The sequence below is a fragment of the Leptopilina heterotoma genome, unplaced genomic scaffold (assembly GCF_015476425.1).
Source record: "Leptopilina heterotoma isolate Lh14 unplaced genomic scaffold, ASM1547642v1 Lhet_60, whole genome shotgun sequence".
Taxonomy (NCBI): Eukaryota; Metazoa; Arthropoda; class Insecta; order Hymenoptera; family Figitidae; genus Leptopilina; species Leptopilina heterotoma.
The window spans coordinates 8083682-8111138 of NW_025111138.1; the positions used below are offsets into that span (position 1 = coordinate 8083682).

Genomic DNA, 27457 nt, shown 5'->3' on the forward strand with positions numbered 1-27457 from the left:
TTGCGTAACAATTCAATTTTTTTCACAATAATTTTTATAAAATTCTTCGCAGAAATTCAATTATGCTTAAAAATTTATACAAATATTCTTGTCAACATTTCTATTATCTTTATAAATAATAAAATTTTTCTTCGAAATTTAATTATTTTCAAAACTATTAATAAAATTCTTGGCAGAATTTCAATTATTTTTAATACAATTTTCATCAAATTTCTCGAAACATGCAATTATTCTTAAAAAATTTTATTAAAACTTTGTCAAGAGAATTCAATTATTTAAAAATTTGTTGAAAAAATTCTTTATGAAAATTCAATTTTAAGAAACATTCAATTATTTAATAAAATTATTAATAAAATTAATAAAATATTATTAATTAATAATAATAATAATAATAATAATAATAATAATAATAATAATAATAATAATAATAATAATAATTAATTATTAATAAAATATTTATTTTTGCAGTTAAATAATTGAATTCTCGTAGAATTTTCTAATAAATATGGATTTAAAAATTAATTTCAAATTAAAATCTTTGAGAATTGTAACTTTTCATACTTTTAATTAAGAATTCTATAGATTTAATTTTTCTCAATAAGTTTAATGGAATTTTTCAAAATTATTTGAAGTTTTTAATTTCTAATATATTTAATTGAAGAATGTCAGAATAATCGAAATTTCGTAAAATTAAATTGTAAACAAAAAAGTTAATAGTTTTTTTTAGCCTATTCACAAGTAGAAATTTGTCAGATTATTTGTCTTTTACTACTAAAAGGATTAATTTTTTCTGATTAGTTGACTTTAACTACTTAAAACAAGAATTTTTCTGAGAAGTAGACTTTTACTTCTTAAAAATATTGAATTATTTCTGATAAGTTGTCTTTAACTTCTCGATTGATTTATTTTGTCTGACTACTTGCCTTTTACTACTTAAAAGTAAAATTTTGTCTGATAGTTGTCTTTTCCTGCTTAAAAGTAGTAGTTTGTCTAATTAGTTGCCTTTGCCTACTCATAAGTAGAATTTTGACTGATTATTTATTATCTTACTACTTAGAAGATGAATTTTTGTCTGATTAGTTGACTTTTACTACTTAAAAGATTAATTTTTATCTGATTCGTTGACTTCTACTATTGAAAATGAAGAATTTTGTCTGATTATAGTTGTCTTTTACTACTGAAAAGATGAATTTTGTCGCATTTTTGTATTTTACTACTAAAAAGTAAATTTTTTTCTGATAGTTGTCTTTTACTATACTTAATAGTAGAATTTTGTCTGATTAGATGACTTTTACTCCTTGAATAATTAATTTTATCTGATTGATCGGCTTTTACTGCTACTTAAACTATAAACTGTAATTAGACCAGACATTTTACTTTTGGATTTACGAAAATAAATGTCTGCACATATTCTATACTTAGAAAATGAATTTTCTCATTTACTTTAAAAAAAAAAAAATAGAATCCGATCCGTACCAAAAAATCGATATTCTAAATTTAAGAATATAATCTTGGCTCTTATTTAAGTATATTTTCCATGTATTTTACTCTTAAAGTTAGAATATAAATTCTATTAAAATAGGAAGAAGTTTATTAAAATAAGAATATTTCTTATAAGATACTTTTTCCTATTTTAATAATTTATTATTAATAATTATTAATTTATAAATAATAAGTAATTATTAATATATAATAATTAATAATTAATAATTGATAATTAATAATTAATAATTATATTAATATATAAATAATTAATACTTATTAATATATAAATGATTAATAATTGTTAATAATTTTAATAATATTATATTTTAACTTTAAGAACAAAATACTGGGAAATATATATGCTCAAATTGGTGCCAAAATTATATTCTAAAATTTAGAATATGGTACATATGTATGTTAAATGCAAAGCATATATTCTTAATTCATTGGCTCGAATTTAATATGTATCACAATAGTGCGGAATTTATATTGAACCGAAATTTCGAGGCCACGAAGGGAATTATAAAAAATTAATTAACGCAAAATGATTTACGGAAACGTGCGTATAAATAAATAATAACAATTTCTGCTGATGAAGACATGTTGTTATGTATATATTGCTTCGCGTGAACGTGACGTAGGTGCTCCACATTCTGGAGTATGAGCATCGAAAGACGAGCGTGTGATAGGTATAAACTTGAGAATATATATATTTGAAGGTGTAAAGAAATAAATATATATACATAAGGGTATATAAATATATTTCTTTATATTATTAGTAGTATATAATATGTGTATATACTATATATATGATATATTTTTATATACTAGTATATTTTTTTATATATATATAGTAGCAGTAGTAGTACAGTACTAGTAGTATATTATATGTATTCCTGAATATATTAGTAGTATATATATATATATATATATATATATATATATATATATATATTTTTTTTTACATAAGTAAAGGTATATATATCGCCTCCTCTCCTGCGAGTGACGAACCACATATTTTAGTGGGAGAATTTTCCAGACCTTCCTCGATGTCTGAGTCGCGCCAAAACCTGTAACAGGATCTGCAATGGCAATCCGCCTACTCTCTTATATATACCCTACCTATACGTGCTGTCTGTTCCTCCAGGGCAGTCAATGAAGGAACTCTCGCGTATTGGTACATCACATATATCCACATGTATTCTATAGGCCTCTCGTTCAGAAACGTGACTCCCGAGGCGAAAGTGTCGAGCCACACATATATATAAAACGAGACGAAATACATATAAGCGTGATGCAGGCTGCTAAATGAAGATTTTCATCTTTTATACATATATACATAGGTGCTAGCTCCGTTGATTCATCATCATTACATCAATGAAATAATATCTTCCTCCTTTTTGCATTCAGATTTTCTAATCAAAAATGATCTTTTTATTTGTTACTTCACTAGAATATAGACTGCAAAAACAGGAGCGGGATTTGTTTTTTTTTTTTTTAATTTCTTCTAATATGAGAACAATGTGTCGCTCAATCAAAACCAAATTTTTTAGTCATATTAACATAATTTAGAAAGAAAAATAAACAAAATCTAGATTAACTAATCAATTAGTCATTTTTTCTATACTGAAGAAAAATTATTTGATTCAATTAACCAATTAATTGACTATTATCAATTAAATATTTACTTGAATCAAAATAATATTTATTGGAGTCAATTAAATTGTATTTGAATCAAATAATATTTATTGGAGTCAATTAAATGGTATTTGAACCAATAATTTTAGAATTTGAAGCAAATATCATTTAATTGACACCAATAAATTTTATTTGGATTAAATTAAATATTTAATTGATAATAGGCAGTCAATTAATCGGTTATTTGAATAAAATAATTTTTTGTTTTCAGTGTACTAAAACTTAATCAGTACTGTCACTGTTTTTCTAAGGACATAAAATTAAGACAAAGATCAAAATACAAAAATGCGATTTTTGAATTTATATATACTATTTCCAAAAAATACAACTTTATTTCGACTTGTTTTCAAAAAATGTGATTTTTTCCAATTTTGTTCCAAATATTGCAACGAAATATCACATTTTTTAGTATATAATGCAACTTATTCAAATTATTATAATGTGACAAATAACTACAGAGAAATCTTAATTATTTTTAATTTATTTTTCTACTCAAATTTTCGAACATACAATTAAATAGCTTTTAAATAATTTAAATTCTGTAAAATTGAATTGAAAATAATTGGTTTTTTTCAACAAGTATTATAATACAATTTTTGAAAATCAACTTTTGGAGAATTTTAATTGACAATTTTGAAAATCATGGTTGCCTCAGAGAATGGAAATCATGGAAAATCTGAAAAAAGTATTAAATTTAGAAAAAGGTATAAAAAACCTGGAAATTGTATGGAATTTAAAAAATTTTCTGGAATTTTGCCTGTTTTTAAAGATTTTTGAAAAAATTTTGTTCTAGCCATTGTTTAGGAATAGTAAATAATTTTTTTATTAACAACTGTTAACAAACAAAACATATAGTTCACTCAAAAAATAATTATTTATCTTCTGCTGATTACCAGCTGTGGTTACTTTTCATGAATTGTGAATTAAATTAATTGTGATGACTCAGATAATTATTGGAATTGTTCTAGCAATAGTTTGGGACCAGTAAAAAATTTGTTGACTAAGAATTGTTAGCAAACAGAAGATAAAGTTCGCTCAAAGATAATTTTTCATCTTCTGCTGATTATTGGCTGTGGTTACTTTTTATGAATTGTGAATTAAATTAATTTTTATGGCCCAGATGTTAATTGGAATTGTTCTAGCAATAGTTTCGGACCAGTAAAAAATTTTATGACTAAAAATTGTTAGTAAACAGAAGATAAAGTTCGCTCAAAGATAATTTTTCATCTTCTGCTGATTATCGGCTGTGGTTACTTTTTATGAATTGTGAATTAAATTAATTTTTATGGCCCAGATGTTAATTGGAATTGTTCTAGCAATAGTTTCGGACCAGTAAAAAATTTTATGACTAAAAATTGTTAGTAAACAGAAGATAAAGTTCGCTCAAAGATAATTTTTCATCTTCTGCTGATTATCGGCTGTGGTTACTTTTCATGAATTTTGAATTAAATTAATTGTGATGACTCAGATAATTATTGGAATTGTTCTGGCAATAGTTTGGGACCAGTAAAAAATTTGTTGACTAAAAATTGTTAGTAAACAGAAGATAAAGTTCGCTCAAAGATAATTTTTCATCTTCTGCTGATTATCGGCTGTGGTTACTTTTCATGAATTTTGAATTAAATTCATTTCGATGACCTAGATATTAATTGGAATTGTTCTAGTAATAAGTTAGGACCAGTAAAAAATATAAAAATTTGAATTGAAATAAATTTTATATCTGAAAAAATGGGGAAAAATTCAAAATAAAAATTTTATTTTTCAATATGAGGTCATCTATTGTATTTCGACTAACTCTCTGAATCTGAATTAGTTCAAGTAACTAAGTATTTATTAGTAAAATGCAGTTTGACTTGTTGCTTCACTAAATAATAAAAAATATTTAATTATTTGTAATTAGTTACGAAAATAGTCAACTTTTTCTAAATGAATTAATTATCAAAATTTTTAGTTATTTTTATAGAACCTTCAAGGGATTGTTTTAAACAAATATAGTTTCAAAGTAAAGAAAACAGTTACAATAGATATTAGATGAATATTAGATATTAAATTTATTTTTAGATATTAGATGAAAAGCGCAATTGTTCCGGAAAAATGAACAAAGAAAAAAATTTGACTTTTTCTCCGGTATTTTAGTTGAGAGATAAAATAGAATGGCTCACTTCTCTCGGGCGAGTAAAACAGAAACAATGATATATATATATATTTATTCGCGCAGAGTTCACATATAATATGTCGAGTAGGCCACCTGCCATTCACCTTCTGTATTTCTCTCTGCACTAAATTATAATATGATCGTAAGTATGTTACAGGTGCATAAAGTAAAACTTTGTCCGTTTACGTTATATATACATATATATGTGTGTATATCTCGTCCATAAATCGCAAGAATTTTACTACACTTTAAGAGGGTCATAATCACAGACCTTTTATTTTAACTTGCTATTTGCTACTCTGTAATTTTCCAAAACATCTTCATAGCATGCAAGGAAACTTATGTCAAGCACCTTTAAACCGTTTTTTTTCTCTCTTTTTTAAATTTACTACATTTACTATTACATTCACTATTACCTATCGTATTCAACCGTCGAAATCTGAATTAGTTTTCAAAATAGCTAATTTAACATGCTCTCTAAATCTGAATTAGTAAAATTATACACAAACAAATAGTAAAATTTTACTAATTTTTTAGTAGAATTTTACTAATTGCTAGTCATCTGATCAAGTAATCGGTTATTTGAATTAAATAAATTTTTTTTCAATACAGTGCCTGATTTTTTACTATTATAAAATTAGTTTTTTTTAAACAAATTCAAATTTAGAGAAGCGTATTGAAATGAATTGATTGAATCTGATACACCTTTACATAGTTAACGATTGTAGGGAAAGAATGGGGTCGGGAAATGATTTTATAAACAATCGGAAGTGAATGGTTAATCCTCTGGATTGTACTGTGCAAAAGAAGAGGCATTCAGTTACGCCTGCATCCTCGATTTAATTGTATTATGTACACGTGGCTTTTATTCGCAAAGAGTTGACCAATTCTGTATAAACGACCTTCGAATGGCTAAACATATTAATATCGCGCGATTATTTACGATATACCCATAAAGATTATTTCTCATATTTCCATTTTTATGACCCTTTTAACAAATTAATAAAAAATTTACTATGTATTTGTGATGTAATCGCAAATATTTTTTACAAAGTTTAAATTTATTTCAAGTCATTGTTTATTTTAAATTTTATTCTATTCTATCTATTCTATATCATTATTATAATATTATTATTAATTATTAATTTGTTAATTTAAATTTATTTACATTTATTTAAATTAATTTTTGATTCATTTTGATTAAAATTTTGATTTGAATTGAAAATCTTTATAAAAATTGAATACAATATTTTTGTATTGCAGGGCTCTATAAAATAAAAATTGAAACGATTTAAAACACTTTTATATAAAAAGGCAAATCATTTGAATCGAATTTGTTAATTGGAAGATTGATTGATGGCTTTTAGAATTAGATTTGACTAGCAGTGATAACTGCGGACTTGTCATCAAAATGTAAGACTTATCCAATAATCCAACGTGTCATGATCACTCATTGGGGAATGGATTAGCGTACTTCGAATATATTGAAGCTCTGTTGTCGACATTTTCGTCAACTACTTCACTCCATCCACAAACTATAATCGAATTAGATCGAAATTGCACGGTTATAAACATAAACAAAATTTCCAAAAGCCATCTATACAAATCTCCTCCTCGTCTAAAATCAAAAATTGAAATTACATTTTTTTTAATTATAATACAATTTTTTATATTTTTTTTTTCAAAATGACAATTAACTTTTTTCGTCGATACCAGAGCTACAAGAGAAAATTTTACTTAATATTCAATTTTACGAAATTTCAATTATTCGTAAATTCTTCAATTAAATATAAATTAGAAAATAAAAACTTCAAATAATGTTAAAAAAAAAATTCAATTAAACTTATTCAAAAAAATTAATTTCAAAATTAAATTACTTCTAAAAATTTACGCTATATTGCTTTTAATATTTATAATTATTATTTTGAAATTTTAACTGAAATTAATCTTTAATCAATTTTTATTAAAAAAAAATTCTACGAGAATTCAATTATTTAAAGACAGAAATAAATAATTTATTGAATAATTGAATGTTTCTTAAAATTTAATTCTCATAAAGAATTTTGAAAAGGTTTCAAATTAAAATCTTTGAAAATCTGAATTTTTCTTGCTTTTAATTAACAATTCTGTAAAATTAATTTTTGGAAAAAGTTTGAGTTTTTTTTTTAATTATTTGAAGTTTATATGTAATTATTCTTAAAAATTTTATAAAAATTCGTCAAAAGAATTCTGTTATTCAATAAATTATTTTTCTGTATTTAAATAATTCAATTCTAGTAGAATTTTCTAATAAAAATTGATTTAAAAATGAATATTATAGTTACAATTTTACATAATAATTGAATATTATGGGCATTTTCGAATAAATTTTTTAGAAATAATTGATTTTCGAAAAGGTTTTATTTTAAAAATTGGCAAAATTAAAATTATTATCCAAAATTTTCTTCAATTCAATCTACTATTTTAATAAAATTTTCTAAAAGAATTCAATTATTTAAAATAAATTTTAATAAAATTAATTTATTTATTTTCATAAATAATAAAAATTTTTTTTAAGGAATTTAATTATTTTCAAAATAATATTTATTTATATTTATTTGTTTTATTATTAAAACTCAGCGCAAAATTTCAATTATTTTTAATACAATTTTAATTAAATTTCTCGAAAAATGTAATTATTCTTAAAAATTTAATAAAAATTCGTTAAAAGAATTGAATTATTTGAAAATTTGTTGATTACATTTTTTATGAGAATTAAATTTTAAGAAACATTAAATTATTCAATAAATTTTTTATTTTTGTATTTAACCCGGCGAGCGTAAGGTGGAATTTTGCAACACCGAGCGTAAGGTAGGGTATTTTTTACCCTGTAATGTAATACTATTTATAAATTAAAAAAAAACTTAAAATCATGGAAATATTTTCTATTAATGTTTTATGTTGCATAGTAATCTAATTTATTAATGTTACGATAAATTTTTCATTTGTTTAAACAAATTATTATTGTTAATTAATAACAATTCCAAAAACAAAATATAAAGAAAAGCAAACTTATATTTGGCAGCATGATATCGGTATTATTTAATGCTAAATTTATGAATTAAATAAAACATTAAATTAAATTTGCTATAGTTATTAATTAACATTGTTTAAACAATTAATTGTTGTTATTTATTAACTTTTTTTCTATTGCACTTAGAAAGATGCAGTTTTTTTTAATTTTGCAATTTTGGACCTAAGATAATAACCGATAATTATTAAATGTCAATTCTATTTGTTAACAATTGTTTAAACAATTAATTGTTGCTATTTTTAAACTTTTTTTCTATTGCACCAAGAAAGATGCAGTTTTTTTTTAATTTTGCAATTTTGGATCTAAGATAATAACAGATAATAAAATTATTAAATGTCAGTTCGATATGTTAACAATTGTTTAAACAATTAATTGTTGTTATTTATTAATTTTTTTTCTATTGCACCTAGGAAGATGCAGTTTTTTTCTAACCAACAAAAACGTTGGTAAGGTTTACAACGTATATTATCTTAGATTCAAAATTGCAAAATTAAAAAAAACTGCACTTTTCTAGGTGCAAAAGAAAAATAGTTAATAAATAACAACAATTAATTGTTTAAACAATTGTTAACATATCAAATTGACATTCAATAATTTTCGGTTATTATAGGTCCAAAATTGTAAAATTAGGAAAAAACTGCATCTTCCTAGGTGCAATAGAAAAAAGTTAATAAATAACAACAATTAATTGTTTAAACAATTGTTAACATATCGAATTGATATTTAATAATTATCGGTTATTATCTTAGGTCCAAAATTGCAAAATTAGGAAAAAACTGCATCTTCCTAGGTGCAATAGAAAAAAAGTTAATAAATAACAACAATTAATTGTTTAAACAATGTTAATTAATAACAATAGCAAATTTAATTTAATGTTTTATTTAATTTATTAATTTAGGATTAAATAATACCGATATCAGCTGCCAAATTTTTAGAAATTTGCTTTTCTCTATTTTGTTTTTGGAATTGTTATAAATTAACAATAATAATTTGTTTAAACAAATGAAAATTTAATTGTAATAATAGTAAAATACATTATTTATCCTTAGTAAACAATAATAGTGAAGTTCATTCATGATTCTAACTTTTTTTTAAATTATACAAAGAACAATACTCGTAGAGTGTTTTATATTCAGGGTACATGTGTTGACAATAATTATAAATAAATAATAAGAAATGCAAAAAAAATTTTTTTATTCGTTATTGATTTGTTACCGTATTCAGTGCAGCTATTAAAAATTGCAGGTAATTTCATCAATTCAAATTCGAATTATGGAGAAATGAATATTCTACAGGGTAAATTTTACCCTACCTTACGCTCGCCGGGTTAAATAATTTAATTCTAGTAGACTTTTCTAATAAAAATTGATTTGAAAATGAATTTCAATTAAAATTTTAGATAATAATTGAATATTAAAAGCAATGTACATGAATTTTTAGAAATAATTAAATTTTGAAATTAATTTTTTTGAAAAAGTTTAATTGAATATTTTTTATATTATTTGAAGTTTCTATTTTCTAATATATATTTAAATTAAAGAATTTCTGAATAATCGAAATTTCATGTAAAATTAAATTGTAAACAAATGGGTTTGAAAATTCTCAAGAAGAACTTTTTAAAAAAATTATTAAAAATAATTGATTTAGAGAAGAATTTTAGTTAAAAATTCTAGAAAATAATAATTAAATTGAAATGATGAAAATATTTTTGAAGTAGTTGCAGTAACAATATTTTTATCATATAAAATAATGATTTTATTACTCGGGCATCTTTTAATAATTATTATAAGTTATTAAATTTCAGAAAGGTTTAAATTTGACATTTTTGAAAATCTTAATTTATATGGAAAAATAATAATGATTAAACATTTTTTAAAAATCAAGTTATTGATGTTTTCGAATAATTTTAAAATTACAGAAATTCGTAAATAAACGTTTCAGGACATTTTTTTGAGTTTAAATTTTTAGAGTGAATCAGAATTTTCTTCAGGGTCAGGGAAAAGTTAAAATTTTGTCGGGAAAAAAAAATTAAATTTTTGTGACAACTCTGCTAATATAACTAGTTATTATTTACTAATTTTCAAAGCAAAAACTCAGCCAAAATACTAACAGTTATTTTTGACCAACTCATATATTTTAGAGTGTTGAATATTCAAGGCAAAAAATTGCATTAAAATTTCAAGTGAAAAATTTGGGTAAATTAAAATTTTTATTCCTTTGTTTATCAACAATTGAATTTCACAAAGAATTTTATGGGCCAACGTCCACGAGTAATAAATATAGTGCACATAATAATTCTAAAGTTTTGTTATATCCATTACAAAGTCAATGTCACTTGGTTTAAAAATAATTATTGGCAGCCAAGAAACTGTTTCGTCTTCGTCCCATGAAAATACAATTGTTTTTCAGAGATTATAACATTTAGTCGCACTTTTAATACTAAATGCGCATCAACAAAATAAATTGAAAATTGTCATTGTCAACTAGAGAAGTTTTTCTTTCGAACTACTTCATTATTATCATTATTGTTTGAAACTTTGCAAATGAAAGTTTTTTCTTGTTGTTTTGATTGTTGTCCTATTCTCAATTCCATTAAACATGTCGACAGATTCGATTACGTGAAATACAAACCTCTACAAGAGGTAAGTCAAAGAAGTTTAATCAAAGTCAACTTTTTTTTATTGGCTTGAAATATTTTCCACTTCCTTTTTTTTATTGCCTTCAATTTACGTTTTATATTGGCTGTTACTGTTACTGTTGTTATTGTTGTTGTTGTTGTTATTTTTTTACTATGTATGAAATTTTTACTGTATGTAGATGAAATTTTTTTTTCCCCCGGATATTTGATTTTTTAATTTCTTATTTTTCCTGTCGGACTTTTTTTCATATGGGAAAGTTTTCCGTTCGGTGTATGTATGTATTTTTGTGTACAGAAAACTTTTTTATCAAGTTCTCTTCGTTTAGTTTCTTCTTTGAATTTATTTTAGGAAATTTTGACCTCGTAAAATTATTTCAAACTTGAGTGTAAACGTCGATACTTTTCTGGCGACCTAATTTCATCATCGTCAGTAACATTTTTAAATTTAAAAAAAAAATATATTCTGCTTTTTTTTTAAATTTGGAAAAGTTATAACTTTTGGAATTTTCATTCACAAAAGTCTTAAGGCGCATAAATTGGGGAATTTGAAAATTATTCAAATTTTATGATAAAATTGTCACATATGTAAATTTATCTTGAATAAGGTGTGTTTGGAAAAACTTTACTAAAAAGTAATTTTTTTAAAGTAATTTTTTTTAAGTAATTTTTTTTTTTAAGAAAAGGAATTTTTTGAGAATAGGTCTCGTTGGGAATGAAAATATGTTTTGTCTGTGAAAATAATATGATGTCTGTTTACTTTCACGAAGGATCGACAAATCCGAAGGGGAATGTCCTCATCTTATACCAGAGAGTGATAAAATACATGAGTTCAGTCTATAGACAAAAGAATTTTATGTTTTATATAGAGAAATAAAATAAATAAATTAATAAAACTTTAAAAATTTGAATTAGTAAATTTTACTAATTGATAGTCAAAATCTACTAATTAATAGTAAAATCTACTAATTCGTAGTTAAAATTTTATAAATAGTACAATATTCTTCACAAGAATTCAATTAATTTTATAAATAGTAAAATTCTTTGCAGGAATTCAATTATTTTCAAAAACAATTTTAATTGAATTTCTCGGGTGAATTCAAATATTTTAAAATATTTCCCTAAATTTCAATTATTTCCTAAAATTTTAATAAATTATTCGAAACAATTCAACTATTTTTATAAATACTAAAAGTCTTTGTATAGGAATTAAATTATTTTTAATCAAATTTAAAGAAAAAATTACACAAAAGAATTTAATTATTTTTCAAAATTTTCATAAAATTCAATTTCAACAAGAATTTAAAATTCTCTAAATATAATTCAATTATTCTCAAAATATTTTTTAAACATTCTATATAAAAATTAAATTACTTTCAATGCAATTTTTTAATATAAGGGAAGTGTTCCGGTTGTGGGCACCTTTTTGTTTTTGCCTCATAACATTTTTCCATGTGCATATTATGCAAATATATGTGTACGAATTTAAAGCTAGAGGTCTAAGGTGACTGTCAGTGAAGGAAGTAAATTGATTCCTTTAAATAAAAAAGTTTTATTAGAAATTTAGTGAAATGGGAATTTTTTGACAAAAAAAATTTTGTACCCGGTTGTGGGCACCCTTGAAAAATCCGCTAAAAATGGAAAAATATTAAAGGAAACAACACAAATAAAGAAGAAATGAAAGTTTCTTTATTTTAAGAGAATTTGCCGGGATAAAGAACAAAAATGATGACACGTTTTCACACTATGCTCATCGCTAACAAAAGCATAATGCTTGCATGTGAAGTAGCTAGTACGCATAACATAACGCACTTCGAATGCACTGAACGACTATATTCATCGCATTTAATGGAGTTTGCGGCTGTCACTTTCCTTGGCAGAAAGTTTAGATAGATGAGACAGTAGTCCTCATCATTGTCAGATGGTAGAGCTTCCTTAACATAAAGGTGCCCACAACCGGGAATGAAAGTCATTTTTTAAAAAGACCAACACATTTTGTGATGCAGGATTTTGGTTAAACACGAAGGTAAATCACAAAATATAATTACAACACTGCAAAAAAAAAAATTAAACCCTTTTTTTCTGAACGAATCTACACCCAGATGTTGCTCTTCGAAAACAATACAAAATTACTTTTTTATTTATTTAATGCAAATTTTCTTTATTATGCTCACAGCTATTACACAAATGCATATATTTGTTTCGTTATCAATACGAAAAGTCCGTATTGTCAACGATTACGACTTGCAATACTTAGTTCAGTAAAGTCTGCTTGCCGTCGAAGTTTACGTAGGGGTGCCCACAACCGGAGGGTGCCCACAACCGGCGCACTTCCCCTATTCGTCAAAAAAATTGAAAGAATTTTCTTCATAACAATTTAATTATTTTTTAAAATTTTAATAAATTCTTCGAAACATTTCTATTATTTTTATAAATATAGTAAAATTCTTCGCAAGAATTCAATTATTTTCAATACAATTTTAATAAAATTTTTCTTCATAAAATTCAATTGCTTTTAAAATTTTCAATTAAAATTATTAAAAAAAACTCCTTTAGTTTAAAAAAAATTCAAAAAAATTCTTTAAAAGAATTTAATTGGGATTTTTAAAAATTTTAATAAAATTCTTCGCGAGAATTCAGTTATTTTCCTAAATAATAAAATTCTTTAAAGGAATTCTATTATCTTTAAAATTTTTTGATAAAATTCTTTGCAAGATTTTGATGATTTTCAATACATTAATTTTAAAATTGAAACATTTGAAAAGAAAAATCATAAAAAAGTTGAGAAACAAAAAAGCAAACAACAACTAACTTCAAACTGCGAATAGATTACCGAAACATGTACTTTATTATTATTAATTAATAATTAATTTATTAATGTTATAATTATTTTTATTTTATAATTCATTCAAAAATGTAATGACAAATAGAAATCATCAGAATTTTTTTCAATTCTTTTCATTAAAAGTCTAAAATTTTGTTTAATATTATGTTTTGTCAAATTAAAATTATGCCGATTTTTGTTCTTTATTTCTAAACAAAATTAGAAAATTGTTAAACAACTGTGATTAAGAAATATAAAATTTATTTATTTTGCATTATTTTTGTCTATAAATCATAATTTTTTAAACAAAATTATTATTTTGCTTTAGAAAAGGAAGAAAAATATTTGCACAACTTATAAAAGTATTATTATAAAACATGAAGAAATCGATTGCTCCGAGTCGAAGACTCGGAGTGATCGATTTCTTCATGTTTTCTAAAAAATTATTTTTTATGAAAATAATAATTGAATTCCTTAAAAAAAATTTATTATTTATGAAAATAATTGAAATTCTGCGATGAGTTTTATTATTTATGAAAATAATTAAATGTTTGCATACAATTTTATTAAAAAATTTTTTAAATAATTGAATTCTTTTAGAGAAATTTTATTAAAATAGTAGATATTAAAAATAATTGAAATTTGAAAAATTTTTGAAAATAATTGAAATTAGGACAAGAATTTTTTTGACATTTATGAAAATAATAATTGAATTTTGGAGAAGAATTTTGTTATTTATAAAGATAATTGGGATTTTCACCAGAATTGTTTTCAAATTTTGAACGTAGTTGAATTTTATAAGAAGAATTTTCTTTTTTTTTTTTTTGAAAATAATTGAATTTCCGCAATTATTTGTAATTTCTCCAAAATTGAATTTTTTTTAGTGATTTCAACAAAAATGTAAATTCGAAAATTTTTAAATTTTCCTATTTTTTAAATTGTTAATTTTATTTAAAAAAAGGCAGGAAGAATTGTTGCTAGTAAATAATTAAAATTAAATTGAAATTAAAATAAAAAAAATTACTGATTAATAAATTAAATTTAATATTCCTTTATATGCATGAAAAATATTTTCTTTAAAAAAACACAAATATCTTTTCATTATATTAGACAATGAAATTATTTCCAGCCAAGTAAACAATAATAAAAACAAAATTTGCATAAACAAACTTATTACACACGCAATATTCTATGTCTTTCTAAATTAATAATTCAAATGAAATTTCATTATTTGCTAGTTGGGGGAAAAAATCCTCTTAAAGTGACTGGGGTAAAAGAAATGTTTTGTTTTATTTTCGTCACACAGCATGTTACACTCTTTAATTTATTACGCAATTCTACAAAAGAAAACAAAATTAAAATAAATTTAATCCCAGCAGAGAAGAAATCTTTTTCCCCGCGTACACAAAAATGTATTTACCTCCTTTTTTGTTAAATATTTGCTTGGAAAAAAAGCAATGAAAAACTATATAACGAATATTAAAAAAAAAGAATAATACAATTTTTTTATTTTATTTTTTTTTTTGCAAAAATTTTTTTTCTTTATAAAATAACAGAAGTAAAAGGGAAAAATATAATAGAAAAAAAGTAACAAAAGCTTTAAATTCGAGTTGAAAAACATTTTTTTAAAAGTATTTGTATCTTTTTTTTGCCATTAGAGAAAACTTTTAATAGCCAGACATTTTTTATAATAACTGTTAGAAAATGATTTTATTTTCTTGCTTTTTGTTTAATGGAAAATATTCTTTAAAACCTTGAATAAAGAGGATATATTTTGTTTTCCTTTTTTATAAAAAAATAGAACTGGTCACTAAAATTTTTAAGAGCTCGCAGGGTTAGATTTAAAACTCTAAGTGGGCAGTAAATTTAAGCCGTGCATTAAAAAAATTAAATTTTGATAAACTGTGCGCGCAGTTTTGCGTTTATTTTTCTACAAAAAAAAAAATCTCCGACAAGAAAAGGGAGTTTTCCCCTTTAAGATCATCTTTAATTTCCGAAAGAGGCATATGTAGAATGAACGTGAAACAAAAATCGATTGAGAAAATTCAAACATAGAAATAGATGTTTACACCAACATTACCACTACCTATTTATGAATTCATTTCTGTGTGACTGAAAGCGTCTCACACACAAACAACGGTACACAGATTTTCTGTACTAAAAAAATTTTAATTCAATTCAACTTTTTAAAATTAAATTAAATTTTTAAAACTAAATTTTCTATTTTTATACTATTTTTTATTTCAACTAATTTTTATTTTGATCAAAAAAATATTTATTTAAATCAAATTAATTATAATGATTTGAACCAAAAAAATCTTAATTGGATCGAGTGAATAATTAATTTGAATCTAATAAATTAATTTATTTAACTTTCAACACAAATAATTATGTGAGAAATAATTAATTATTTGAAACTAAACATTTAAATGTTTTACTCAAATATTTCAGTTTTGTGATACAAAATAATAATAACTTGGCATAATTAATTTATTTTATGAATTAAAGTAAGCTGACGTATTACTACGAATTCTAATACAAAACCTTCAATTTTTTCCATTTCTGACAATAATTTCATTTTAAATAACTTACTTTTTCAAGAACTATCATAACATTATGACTAATAAATTATTTAATAAATAATTTTTACAATTTTCATAAATACTAGATTTATAGAAGAATTTTAGTTAAAAATACTAAAAAAAAAATTGAATTTTGGAAAAGTTACAAATGATTCCAGAAATTCAATTATTTTCAAAAGTTATAAAAATTCTTCGCAGAAATTCAATTATTTTCATAAGTAATCAAATTTTCACAGGAATAAATTCAATTATTTATAAAATATAAAATTTCATAAAATTTTTCGAAAAATATTAATTATTTAAAAAGATTTTTATAAAATTCGTCGCAAGAATTCAATTATTTAAAAAAAAATTTAACAAAGTTCTTTTCAAGAATTCAATTATTTTTATAAATAATAAAATTCTTCGCACCGAAATTCAATTATTCTTATAAACTAGAATAAAATTCGTTGAAAGAATTCAATTATTTTCAAAGTAATAATATTCTTCGCAGAAATTCAATTATTTTCAAAAATTAAAAAAAAGAATTCTTGTCAAAATTTCAAGCATCTTTATAAATAATAAAATATTCTTCTCAGAAATTCAATTATTTTAGAAAAATTTTAATTATTTTTATAAATAATAAAACTCATGGCAGGATTTTAATTATTTTTTATACAATTCTAATCAAATTCGTTCAAAATATTCTTTAAAATTTTGTTAAAATTCGTCAAAATAATTCAATTATATTTAAAAAATTTGTTGATAAAATTCTTTTTGAGAATTCAATTTTAACAAACATTTAATTATTCAATAAATTATTTATTTTTTGAATTTAAATAATTGAATTCTTCTAAAATTTTCTAATCAAAATTGATTTAAAAATGAATTACCGAATATTTGATTTATTATTTATGAAAATAATTGAATTCTTGCAACGAATTTTATTACATTTTTTTTTTTAAATAATTGAACTTTTTTGAGAAATTTTACTACTTGTAAAAATAATTGAATTCTTGCGAAAGATTTATTTGTAATATTTTGTAATAGTATTCTTATAAGTTATTGAATTTTAAAAGGATTTCAAAATAAATTTATAAATAAATCTAATAGTACATTTTTTAAGTAGGTATCTAATAATTTTTAGAGTGAATATCAGAATATTATTTAGAGCCAGGGAAAAATGAAAATGTTGTCTGGGAATCAGGGAAAAATAAAATTTAAATTAGTAAAATTTTACTAATTGTTAGTACACTGAAAAAAAATTTATTTGAATCAAATAACTGATTACTTGATTGCAATCAATATTAAATATTTACTTGAATCAAATAATTAGTAGAAATTATTATTTTTTCGTAAAATTTACAAATTAAAAGCAAAAAATCAGTCACTAATTATTTATATTGGAATTAGTAAAAATTTTCAAATTAAAATTTGAATAAATAAATAAATAAATATGATATAAATATATTTCGAATATATAGTTGCAAATACGTAGATCGGGGTCGCAGGAATACTCCCATATACCAAAGGTCACCATGATAACCGCAAAACTAACTTGACAATTCCTGTGAAAATTTATTTTTAACCCTGAGATAAATAAACAAATGAAAATTACCCTCAAGGGAAACTGAACATAATATAACTGCAGAATATTATAATAATATGTATATCATGTAATATTTCATTATTTCGTTTTCAACTTCTATTTTCGAGATAAATTATTTCTTTTTCAAGTGGAATATTAAATTTATTAAATTTATTCATTTCACTCACCGAATTTTTATTTAACAAATTTTTATTCAGATTAATATGTGGAGTGTAAAAATGTAATTTTTCAATTCTACATAGAAAATGACATTAAAATAAATAAAATTCTGTTTTTGTTATAAAATAAATATCATTAACCGTATTTTGCATTAATTGAAATTAGTTTTTGTACTATAATCATAGTCAGAACATTTTTTTTTTTTATAATTAAATGATGATTTTATAATAATTAAATAAATCAAATACTGAAATATCATTAGTTCAAAATTCATTTTTTAATGTGTAAATTAATATTTTGTACTGAAATAATTCAAACATTAAAGAAAGGAAGAAAAAAAAATTAGTTCATACGTTAAAAAGTTTGGAAATATTTAATATTATTTATTAATAATTATACAAGTGGAAAAAAACATTTTTATTAATAATTATTAGTATAGATAATATATAAATATTAAATATTAAAATAGTATTCATTTAAAATGGAATTATGTTAAATATTGATACAATTGTATTTTGTGTACACAATTGAAACCGCAACTTGTTGTTTTTCTCCTCTACTTTAAATTATCAACCTTCGATTTAATTTCAGCTATTTTTATTATATAAATCTCTATAATATTATCATAAAAACACATATTCAGAAAATTCTCAAACTTTCATATTATTAAAATTATACAGTGCATATCAGGTAGAAAGTTTGAAAAATACATGTTTTTCAATGAAATTGATTTTTTTTTAATATCAAGAAATAATATAAAAAAAAGTTTCTAATTTATTGAAAAATTTGAAAAATGTGAAGTTAGATATTCCAGGTGATTTATGACCCATTTCATTCTGTCTACAAATGACGAATAGGGAATGTCGTTTATTTTACAACCTGATCGTCCAAAGTGAGACTCTTAAAGTCCAAACGACAGAGTTTATTCTCGTTATATGTATATATGTATAAATAGAAGATGACTCGAATTTTATCAAGTTTTCTCTTGTTATTTTGCAGGTCGAGGCTGGTGATGTTATTCTCAGGGTGAATGAAGTTGATGTCAACCGATTTAGCACCAAGGAAGGTAAGAAATAACAATTTTTTCTTCCTCTTTTATTTTTCACAAAAAACAGTTTGGGCAAAATATTTAATTTCAGTATTTAAATATATACATAGGAAGCATTTTTCTGAACGAAACTGTATATTTTATTTCTTCTTTAAATTAAAATTTTAATTTAATAATTTTGCGTCAGGTGTCAAGGAACTTAATTCAAAAATATTTTTTATTAATCAATTTAAATTGCAGGGTTTGAACTAGGTCCGTAAATTTGCTTCAAGTCCGTAAAAATCAGTTTTCTTAAAAAAACGTCCGTAAAGTTCGTAATTTGATTGAAAAAGGACAAATTATTGAAGAAATTCAATAATTTTCCAAAGAAATAAAATTCTTCGCAGAAATTCAATGATGTTCAAAACTTAGAAAAAAATTCTTGTCAAATCTCAATAATCTTTGGAAATAAAAAAATTATTCTCCGAAATTCAATTATTTTCAAAACTTTTAATAAAATTCTTGGCAAAATTTCAATTATTTCCAAAAATTTTCCTCAATTAGATGATTTTCAATATCTACTATTTTAATAAAATTTAACAAAAGAATTCAATTATTTACAAATTTCTTATAAATTTCTTCGCAATAATTCAACTATTTTCATAAATAATAAAATTTTTATACGAAATCAATTATTTTCGTAAATAATAAAATTCAATTATTATCATAAATAATAAAACTCATTGCAGAATTTCAATTATTTTTAATAAAATTTTAATCAAATTCCTCGAAAAATGTAATTATTCTTAAAATTTATTATTAAAATTCGTCCAAAAAATGTATAGTTTTTAAAAAATTTGTTGATAAAATTCTTTATGAAATTTGAATTTTAAGAAACATTCAATTCTTCAATAAATTATTTATTTTTATATTTAAATAATTTAATTCTAGTAGAATTTTCAAATAAAAATTGATTTAAAAATTATTTTTAGTTAAAATTTTACATAATAATATGAATATTATGGGCATTTTCGTCAAATTCTTTAGAAATAATAGAATTTTGAAAAGGTTTTTTTTTAAAAATTGGCAAAATTTTAATTATCTTCCAAAATTTTCTTCAGTTCAATGATTTTCAATATGTACTATTTTAATAAAATTTTCCAAAATTATTAAATTATTTACAAATAAATTTTATAAAAATAAATTAATTTATTTTCATAAATAATAAAATTATTTTTAGGAACTTTATTTTTTTGCAAAATAATATTTCTTTATTTTTAATTAAGGAAGATTTCGACTATATCAGCAATTAGTGACATCTATTAGACGTCAATTGAACTCTTTGGTTTAGAGTCAGGTGTTATTCTTAAGATAATTATTCCGATATGGTTGTCGGTAAATAATTATATTTTTGAATTTAATTTTTGATCTGAAAAAATAAGCTGCGTGAACGACTGCACTGTGCATCTGTGAGGACTCGAACCCCAGTTAATAGCTGCCTTTCGCGGGACTAACGCCTACCAATGCACCATGCCAACACAGCCTGGACGTTCACGTTTCCTATAATCTCAGATCAAGCCCATACACTAGTCGAAGAGCTGTATAGTTAATGTAGGAAATTATTTGCTGATTGAGAATTATTGATAATTTTTTTAATTATCTTAAGAATAACACCTGACTCTAAACCAAAGAGTTCAATTGACGTCTAATAGATGTCACTAATTGCTGATATAGTCGAAATCTTCCTTAATTAAAAATTCTCAATCAGCAAATAATTTCCTACATTAACTATACAGCTCTTCGACTAGTGTATGGGCTTGATCTGAGATTATAAGAAACGTGAACGTCCAGGCTGTGTTGGCATGGTGCATTGGTAGGCGTTAGTCCCGCGAAAGGCAGCTATTAACTGGGGTTCGAGTCCTCACAGATGCACAGTGCAGTCGTTCACGCAGCTTATTTTTTCAGATCAAAAATTAAATTCAAAAATATAATTATTTACCGACAACCATATCGGAATAATTATCTTAAGAATAACACCTGACTCTAAACCAAAGAGTTCAATTGACGTCTAATAGATGTCACTAATTGCTGATATAGTCGAAATCTTCCTTAATTAAAAATTCTCAATCAGCAAATAATTTCCTACATTAACTATACAGCTCTTCGACTAGTGTATGGGCTTGATCTGAGATTATAAGAAACGTGAACGTCCAGGCTGTGTTGGCATGGTGCATTGGTAGGCGTTAGTCCCGCGAAAGGCAGCTATTAACTGGGGTTCGAGTCCTCACAGATGCACAGTGCAGTCGTTCACGCAGCTTATTTTTTCAGATCAAAAATTAAATTCAAAAATATAATTATTTACCGACAACCATATCGGAATAATTATCTTAAGAATAACACCTGACTCTAAACCAAAGAGTTCAATTGACGTCTAATAGATGTCACTAATTGCTGATATAGTCGAAATCTTCCTTAATTAAAAATTCTCAATCAGCAAATAATTTCCTACATTAAATATTTCTTTATATTTATTTGTTTTATTATTAAAACTCATTGCAAAATTTAAAATATTTTTAATATACAATTTTAATCAAATTTCTCGAAAAATGTAATTATTCTTAAAATTTTTATAAAAATTCGTCAAAAGAATTCAATTAATTAAAAATTTGTTGATAAAATTCTTGATGAGATTTAAATTTTAAGAAACATTCAATTATTCAATAAATTTTTTATTTTTGTATTTAAATAATTGAATTTCAGTTAAAATTTTAGATAATAATTGAATATTAAAAGCAATGTAGCATAAATTTTTAGAAATAATACCTAATTGAATTTTGTAAAAATATAATTTCAAATTTTTATTTTCTAACATATTTTTAATTGAAATTTCGTAAAATTGAATATTGTAAACAAATGGATTTGAAAATTTTTAAAGAACTTTTTCGAAAATTAATAAAAATAATTAATTTAAAGAAGAATTTTAGTTAAAAATTCTTGAAAATAATAATTGAATTGAAATTATGAAAATAATGTTTATAAGAAGTACAATATTCTTATAATATAAAATAATTATTTTAACAATTTGCCATCTTTAATTAAATTATAAAACATGAAGTGAAGACTCGGAGTGATCGATATCTTCATGTTTTATAGTTGTGAAAAAATTTAAATTTATAATTTCAAGTAAAATTTTCTCTTATTTGACTCGAATTTATATTTTTGTCAGTAATAAAACTTTTTCATTTTTTATCCATAAAGTCCGTATTTTTAAATACTTTCACTGGTTCGAGCCCTGAAATTGAAATTTTTTAATTTTTATTGCAATTGGTAATTTTTTAAAATAGTTTGAATGAAAAATATTTTGTTTATTTGAATGTTGAAAAGTTGTGGATTATCATTATTCGTTGATTATTTACTAAATAAATATTTACTTAAATAATTTTTATTTGACTCAATAATTTTTGTATATTTTGTAATTTATGTAAATACTATTTAATCAATTAACTTAGTTATTGTTTTTATTAATTTATTTTATTATTATTTTTATTCATTTATTTTATTATTTTTTTTCTTTATTCTTATTTCTTTCTTTATTCTAATTTTTTTTCTGTATTCTAATTTTTTTAGTTAAATAATTTTTAACTTCCGAGATCCTTTATAAATTAAGGCCAATAAAACGACAACATTCGGACAATGAATAAAATTTTTAAAACATAATAAATATTTTATTCATTGTCCGAATGTTTTCGTTTTATTGTCAATAAAATTTCTTTTTATTTTATGATTTTTGCTTGTAATAAATAATTAATGAAAGAAAATATTTATTTAATAATAATAGTCAAGAATTATTTGAATCAAGTAATATATATATAAATATTTTTTTTTTCAGTGTCAGGATAATTATACTATGATAAGTTTATTATTGATTTAAAGTTTAAAGGCACTTTTCATGGTCTACAAATACACTGACATTGACTTTTTTTTCTGTAATTATTTAACCGCATATTTTGACACAACTGGGTGTGATAATGTGTCTCTCTTATATATATAGTATATTGAGTTGAGAATAGGTTACGAGAAGACAGGAAGCTGCAGGTGCTTTGTAAATGTTACGAGAGTTAACCCCGAGTGAAACGACTGTTGGGTTAAAGTGCAATGTAGGCAGTAGATCGATTCAGTAATTTACGGTTTACCAAAGGTCATTATAGCTGTTAGTTTTTATCCAAAGTTATTCTCCAGCAGACAATTTATAATAGACGTGGAAAAAAATTGCCGTTGATTGTGACCTATTTTTTCTTTTTTTAAATAAAATTTTCCCTTTCCTTACGGAAATAGTTTCTGACTGTTTAAAATTGAATAAAGACAATTTAATTGTTTAAAATGAAGATGTAATTTTGGTAAATATTTTATTTGACACAAAAATAGTTATTGTTTAAAATTAAATATTAAAATTAGATAAAGACAATTATAATAATTTTTAAATAGTTTTCGGAAACAAAAAAAAAGAAAAATAGAAAAATTAATTCTTCAAAAGAATTATTGATCAGAAAAATTTGTAAAAATTTATATTAAATTTGACTGGAGAAAAATATTTCAAGGCAAAAGAATAATAAGAAAAATGTATAAAGAAAAAATTTCTTCACTCTATAAACCAATTCAAACTTTCAAAGAAGAAGAATAAAATTCATCAAAGAAGTTATTAAAAAAAAGAGAAAAAAAATGAAGAGGGTGAAAAAAGTTTAATAAATTTCATAAATTTAATAAATAAAATTTATCTAATAAGACATTATTTCAAATCGAATGAATCTTCTTTTCAACTATAAAAGCTGACAAGTTTAAATTTATAGCAATGGAATCTCAAAGTTTCTCAAACTACAATTTCGAGAAACAACTATTTGACACTGAAAGAGAATAAAACTTGAATCAAATAGAAACTTTATCTGTAAATCTAAAAACTGAGTGTGACGGCAAGTTCAAAGTTTAAAGGAAGACGGAGAAAATTTTTTTATTTCGGATTAAGGTCATGTTATTCAGTGGTCACGTGATTCCATAGTAAAGTATATGGGACACGTGACCACTGAATAACATCACCTTAATTCTACTTTTTAGTATATTTTCAATAATTATTTTATTTCGTCTTTTTATTGCTACGAACGTTTTCGTAAAAATTTATTAATGGAGTGAAGAAACAAATGAATGTAAAAGTATAATAAAAATGTAATAAAAATATGAGAAAAATATGATAAAAACTAAAAATATAGGAAAAATGTAATAAAATAATAATGACTGCGTAGTAGAGTGGTTAGGGCTTTCGACTTGCAAACAGAAATCCAAAGTTCGATCCCCAGGGGAGGTGAGATTTTTTCAAGTAAAAAAATGTGATAAAAATGAATAAAATGTAGGTAAAAAAATATTAAAGGGAGAAAAATTTAATTAAATAAAAAATAATTTGATAAAAAATAATAAAAATGTAATAAATTAATAAATAACAAATAAAAAAATAATAAATAATAATAAATTAATCTTAAAAATACTAAAAATGATAAAAACGTAATTATTACTGTTCATATTTTCTAAAATTTTAATAAATCCTTGGAAAAAATTGAATTATTTTTATAAATAGTAAAATTCTTCGCAATAATTCAATTAATTTAATAAATAGTAAAATTCTTTGCAGGAATTAAATTATTTTCAAAACAATTTTAATTGATTTCCTCGGATGAATTCAAATATTTTTAAATATTTCCATAAATTTCAATTATTTCCTCAAATTTTAATAAATAAATTAATTGAATTAATAATAAATTCTTCAAAATAATTCAACTATTTTTATAAATACAAAAATTCTTTGCAGGAATTAAATTATTTTTAATCAAATTTAAATATAATTACATAAAAGAATTTAATTATTTTCAAAAGTTTCCATAAAATGCAATTTCAGCAAGAATTTAAAATTTTCTAAAAATAATTCAATTATTCTCAAAATATTTTTAAAAAATTCTATATAAAAATTAAATTAATTTTAATTCTTGTGATGAATTCAATTATTCAAAACAATTTTAATAGAATTCCTCGAAAGAATTTAAATTATCAAATATTAACATAAAATTCATTTATTTTCTAAAATTTTAATAAATTCTTCGAAACAATTCAACTATTTTTATAAATAGTAAAATTCTTCGCAAGAATTCAATTATTTTCAATACAATTTTAATAAAATTCTTCTTCATAAAATTCAATTGCTTTCAAAATTTTCAATTAAAATTATTAAAGAAACTTTTTTAGTTTAAAAAAAATTAAAAGAAATTCTTCAAAAGAATTAAATTGTAATTTTTAAAAATTTTAATAAAATTCTTCGCGAGGATTCAGTTATTTTCCTATGTAATAAAATTCTTTAAATGAATTCTATTATTATCAAATTTTTTGATAAAATTCTTTGCAACAAATAAAAATTTTTATTATTTATGAAAATAAAAATGTTAAAATTAAATGTTTGCATACAATTTTATTAAATTTTTTTTTAAATAATTGAATTCTTTTTGAAAAATTTTATTAAAATCATTGAAATTAGAAAAATTTTTGAAAATAATTAAAATTAGGACAAGAATATTGTTTTGACATTTATGAAAGTAATTGAAGTTTGGAGAAGAATTTTGTTATTTATAAAGATAATTGGGATTTTTACGAGAATTTTTAAAAAAAATTTGTATAGTTGAATTTTATAAGAAGAATTTTCTTTTTTTTTTAATAATTAAATTTCTCCAAAATTGAATTTTTTAAGTGTTTTCAACAAAAATTTAAATTAGAAAATTTTTAAAATTGCTAATTTTATTTAAAAAAAAGGCAGCAAGAAGTTAGCCGCGCGAATTGTTGCTAGTAATAAATTAATTAAGTTTAAATAAATTTGATAAAAATACTAAAAATGATAAAAACTTAATAATAATAATAATATATTAAAACGAGAATAAAAATCCAAAAAAGAAATTGAGCCAATTTTCCCAAAATTGATTTTCACTTACGTAAGACACTGAACTCCAAGTGGAATCCCTTATGTATTATTGTAAAAGCTTCATGTTCGTAGATACATGTATATATCAATTTATAATATTTCCAATGCGCTTGAACGTTCGAGAAAATTTCACGCTAACACAATTACTTTTCTAATCTTACTTTCTATATTTAATTATTTGACAAACAAGACCTGGCGCAAATATGACAAGAAATCTAGTTCAAGAAGCTATATAACATAGTTTTTTAATTAAACTCCCGTGTTTTCCATACTTTACCGCATGTCAAAAAATAAAAAAATGAAGAAAAAAAAGTTTTCAATTATGTGAAAAAAGAAAAAATATTCGAAAGTTAATTAACGCGAAAGCTCAAGTTCATAAATAATTATTATCAAAAGGGGTAATTTAAATGTGAATTAAACTTAATTAACAATTTAATTCTACAAAAAGCCATTATTAGTGATGGAATATATAAATAGGTGTGACTAAAAACGGGACTGAAGCCTAAAATTATATTATTATAACTGCAGAAAAAAAGGGGTGGAAAAAACAAAGTCGTTTGCAAATTGAAGTACACGTTTACGTGAGAGCGATCCATTGAGCACTCCATTAATGCAAATCACACCTGGGGGAGAATTTTTTTTTCGAAAAGAATTTAAGAAAAGTATTTTCAAAATTTTCCCCTCCCTTTTCGATTTTGCAATTTTTATTCAAATTAATAAACCTTTATTATTAAATTTTATTTATTTATTATTAAATTTTAGTTATTTATTATTAAATTTTATTTATTTATTATTAAATTAGTAAAAATATGTTTACTAATTCAAATTAGTAAACATTTTTAGTTTTTACTAATTATTCGAATTTAGAGAGTAGGAAAAAAATTTTTTTCTCTTTCAAAAAACATGAAGAAGTAAATTATAAAATTTGAATTTAAATTTTCAAAAACAAAAAGAAATATTGTTTAATATTCAAAGTGAAAACATTTATTGTCAATTTAATTATTTGCACATGTCCGCGGGGAATTTTTGTATTAATTAAAACCTTTTATAATAAAAAGCCCATAAACTTTAATCTTTTACTGAAGTCAGTGAAGTGCATTCATAGCCACAAAATATCGTGCTATGTGAGATTCAAACATTGGACGGGGGTAAAAAAAAAACGTTATGATCGCTTTTAATTAAAAAAATGCATATTTTACCACAGACTTACAAGCCATTAAAA

At 22.4% G+C, this 27457-nt stretch overlaps 1 protein-coding gene across 5 annotated transcripts in view; it reads left to right on the plus strand.

Annotated features, from left to right (window-relative positions):
* LOC122509380 (PH and SEC7 domain-containing protein) overlaps window positions 1-27457 on the plus strand; it is a 77360-nt gene that overhangs the window by 22071 nt on the left and 27832 nt on the right. For all 5 annotated transcript variants that reach the window (XM_043623394.1, XM_043623393.1, XM_043623395.1 and 2 more), the window contains exon 2: window positions 19199-19265. In XM_043623394.1, coding sequence (XP_043479329.1) covers window positions 19199-19265 — 67 coding nt within the window. The remainder of the gene's footprint in view (window positions 1-19198; window positions 19266-27457) is intronic.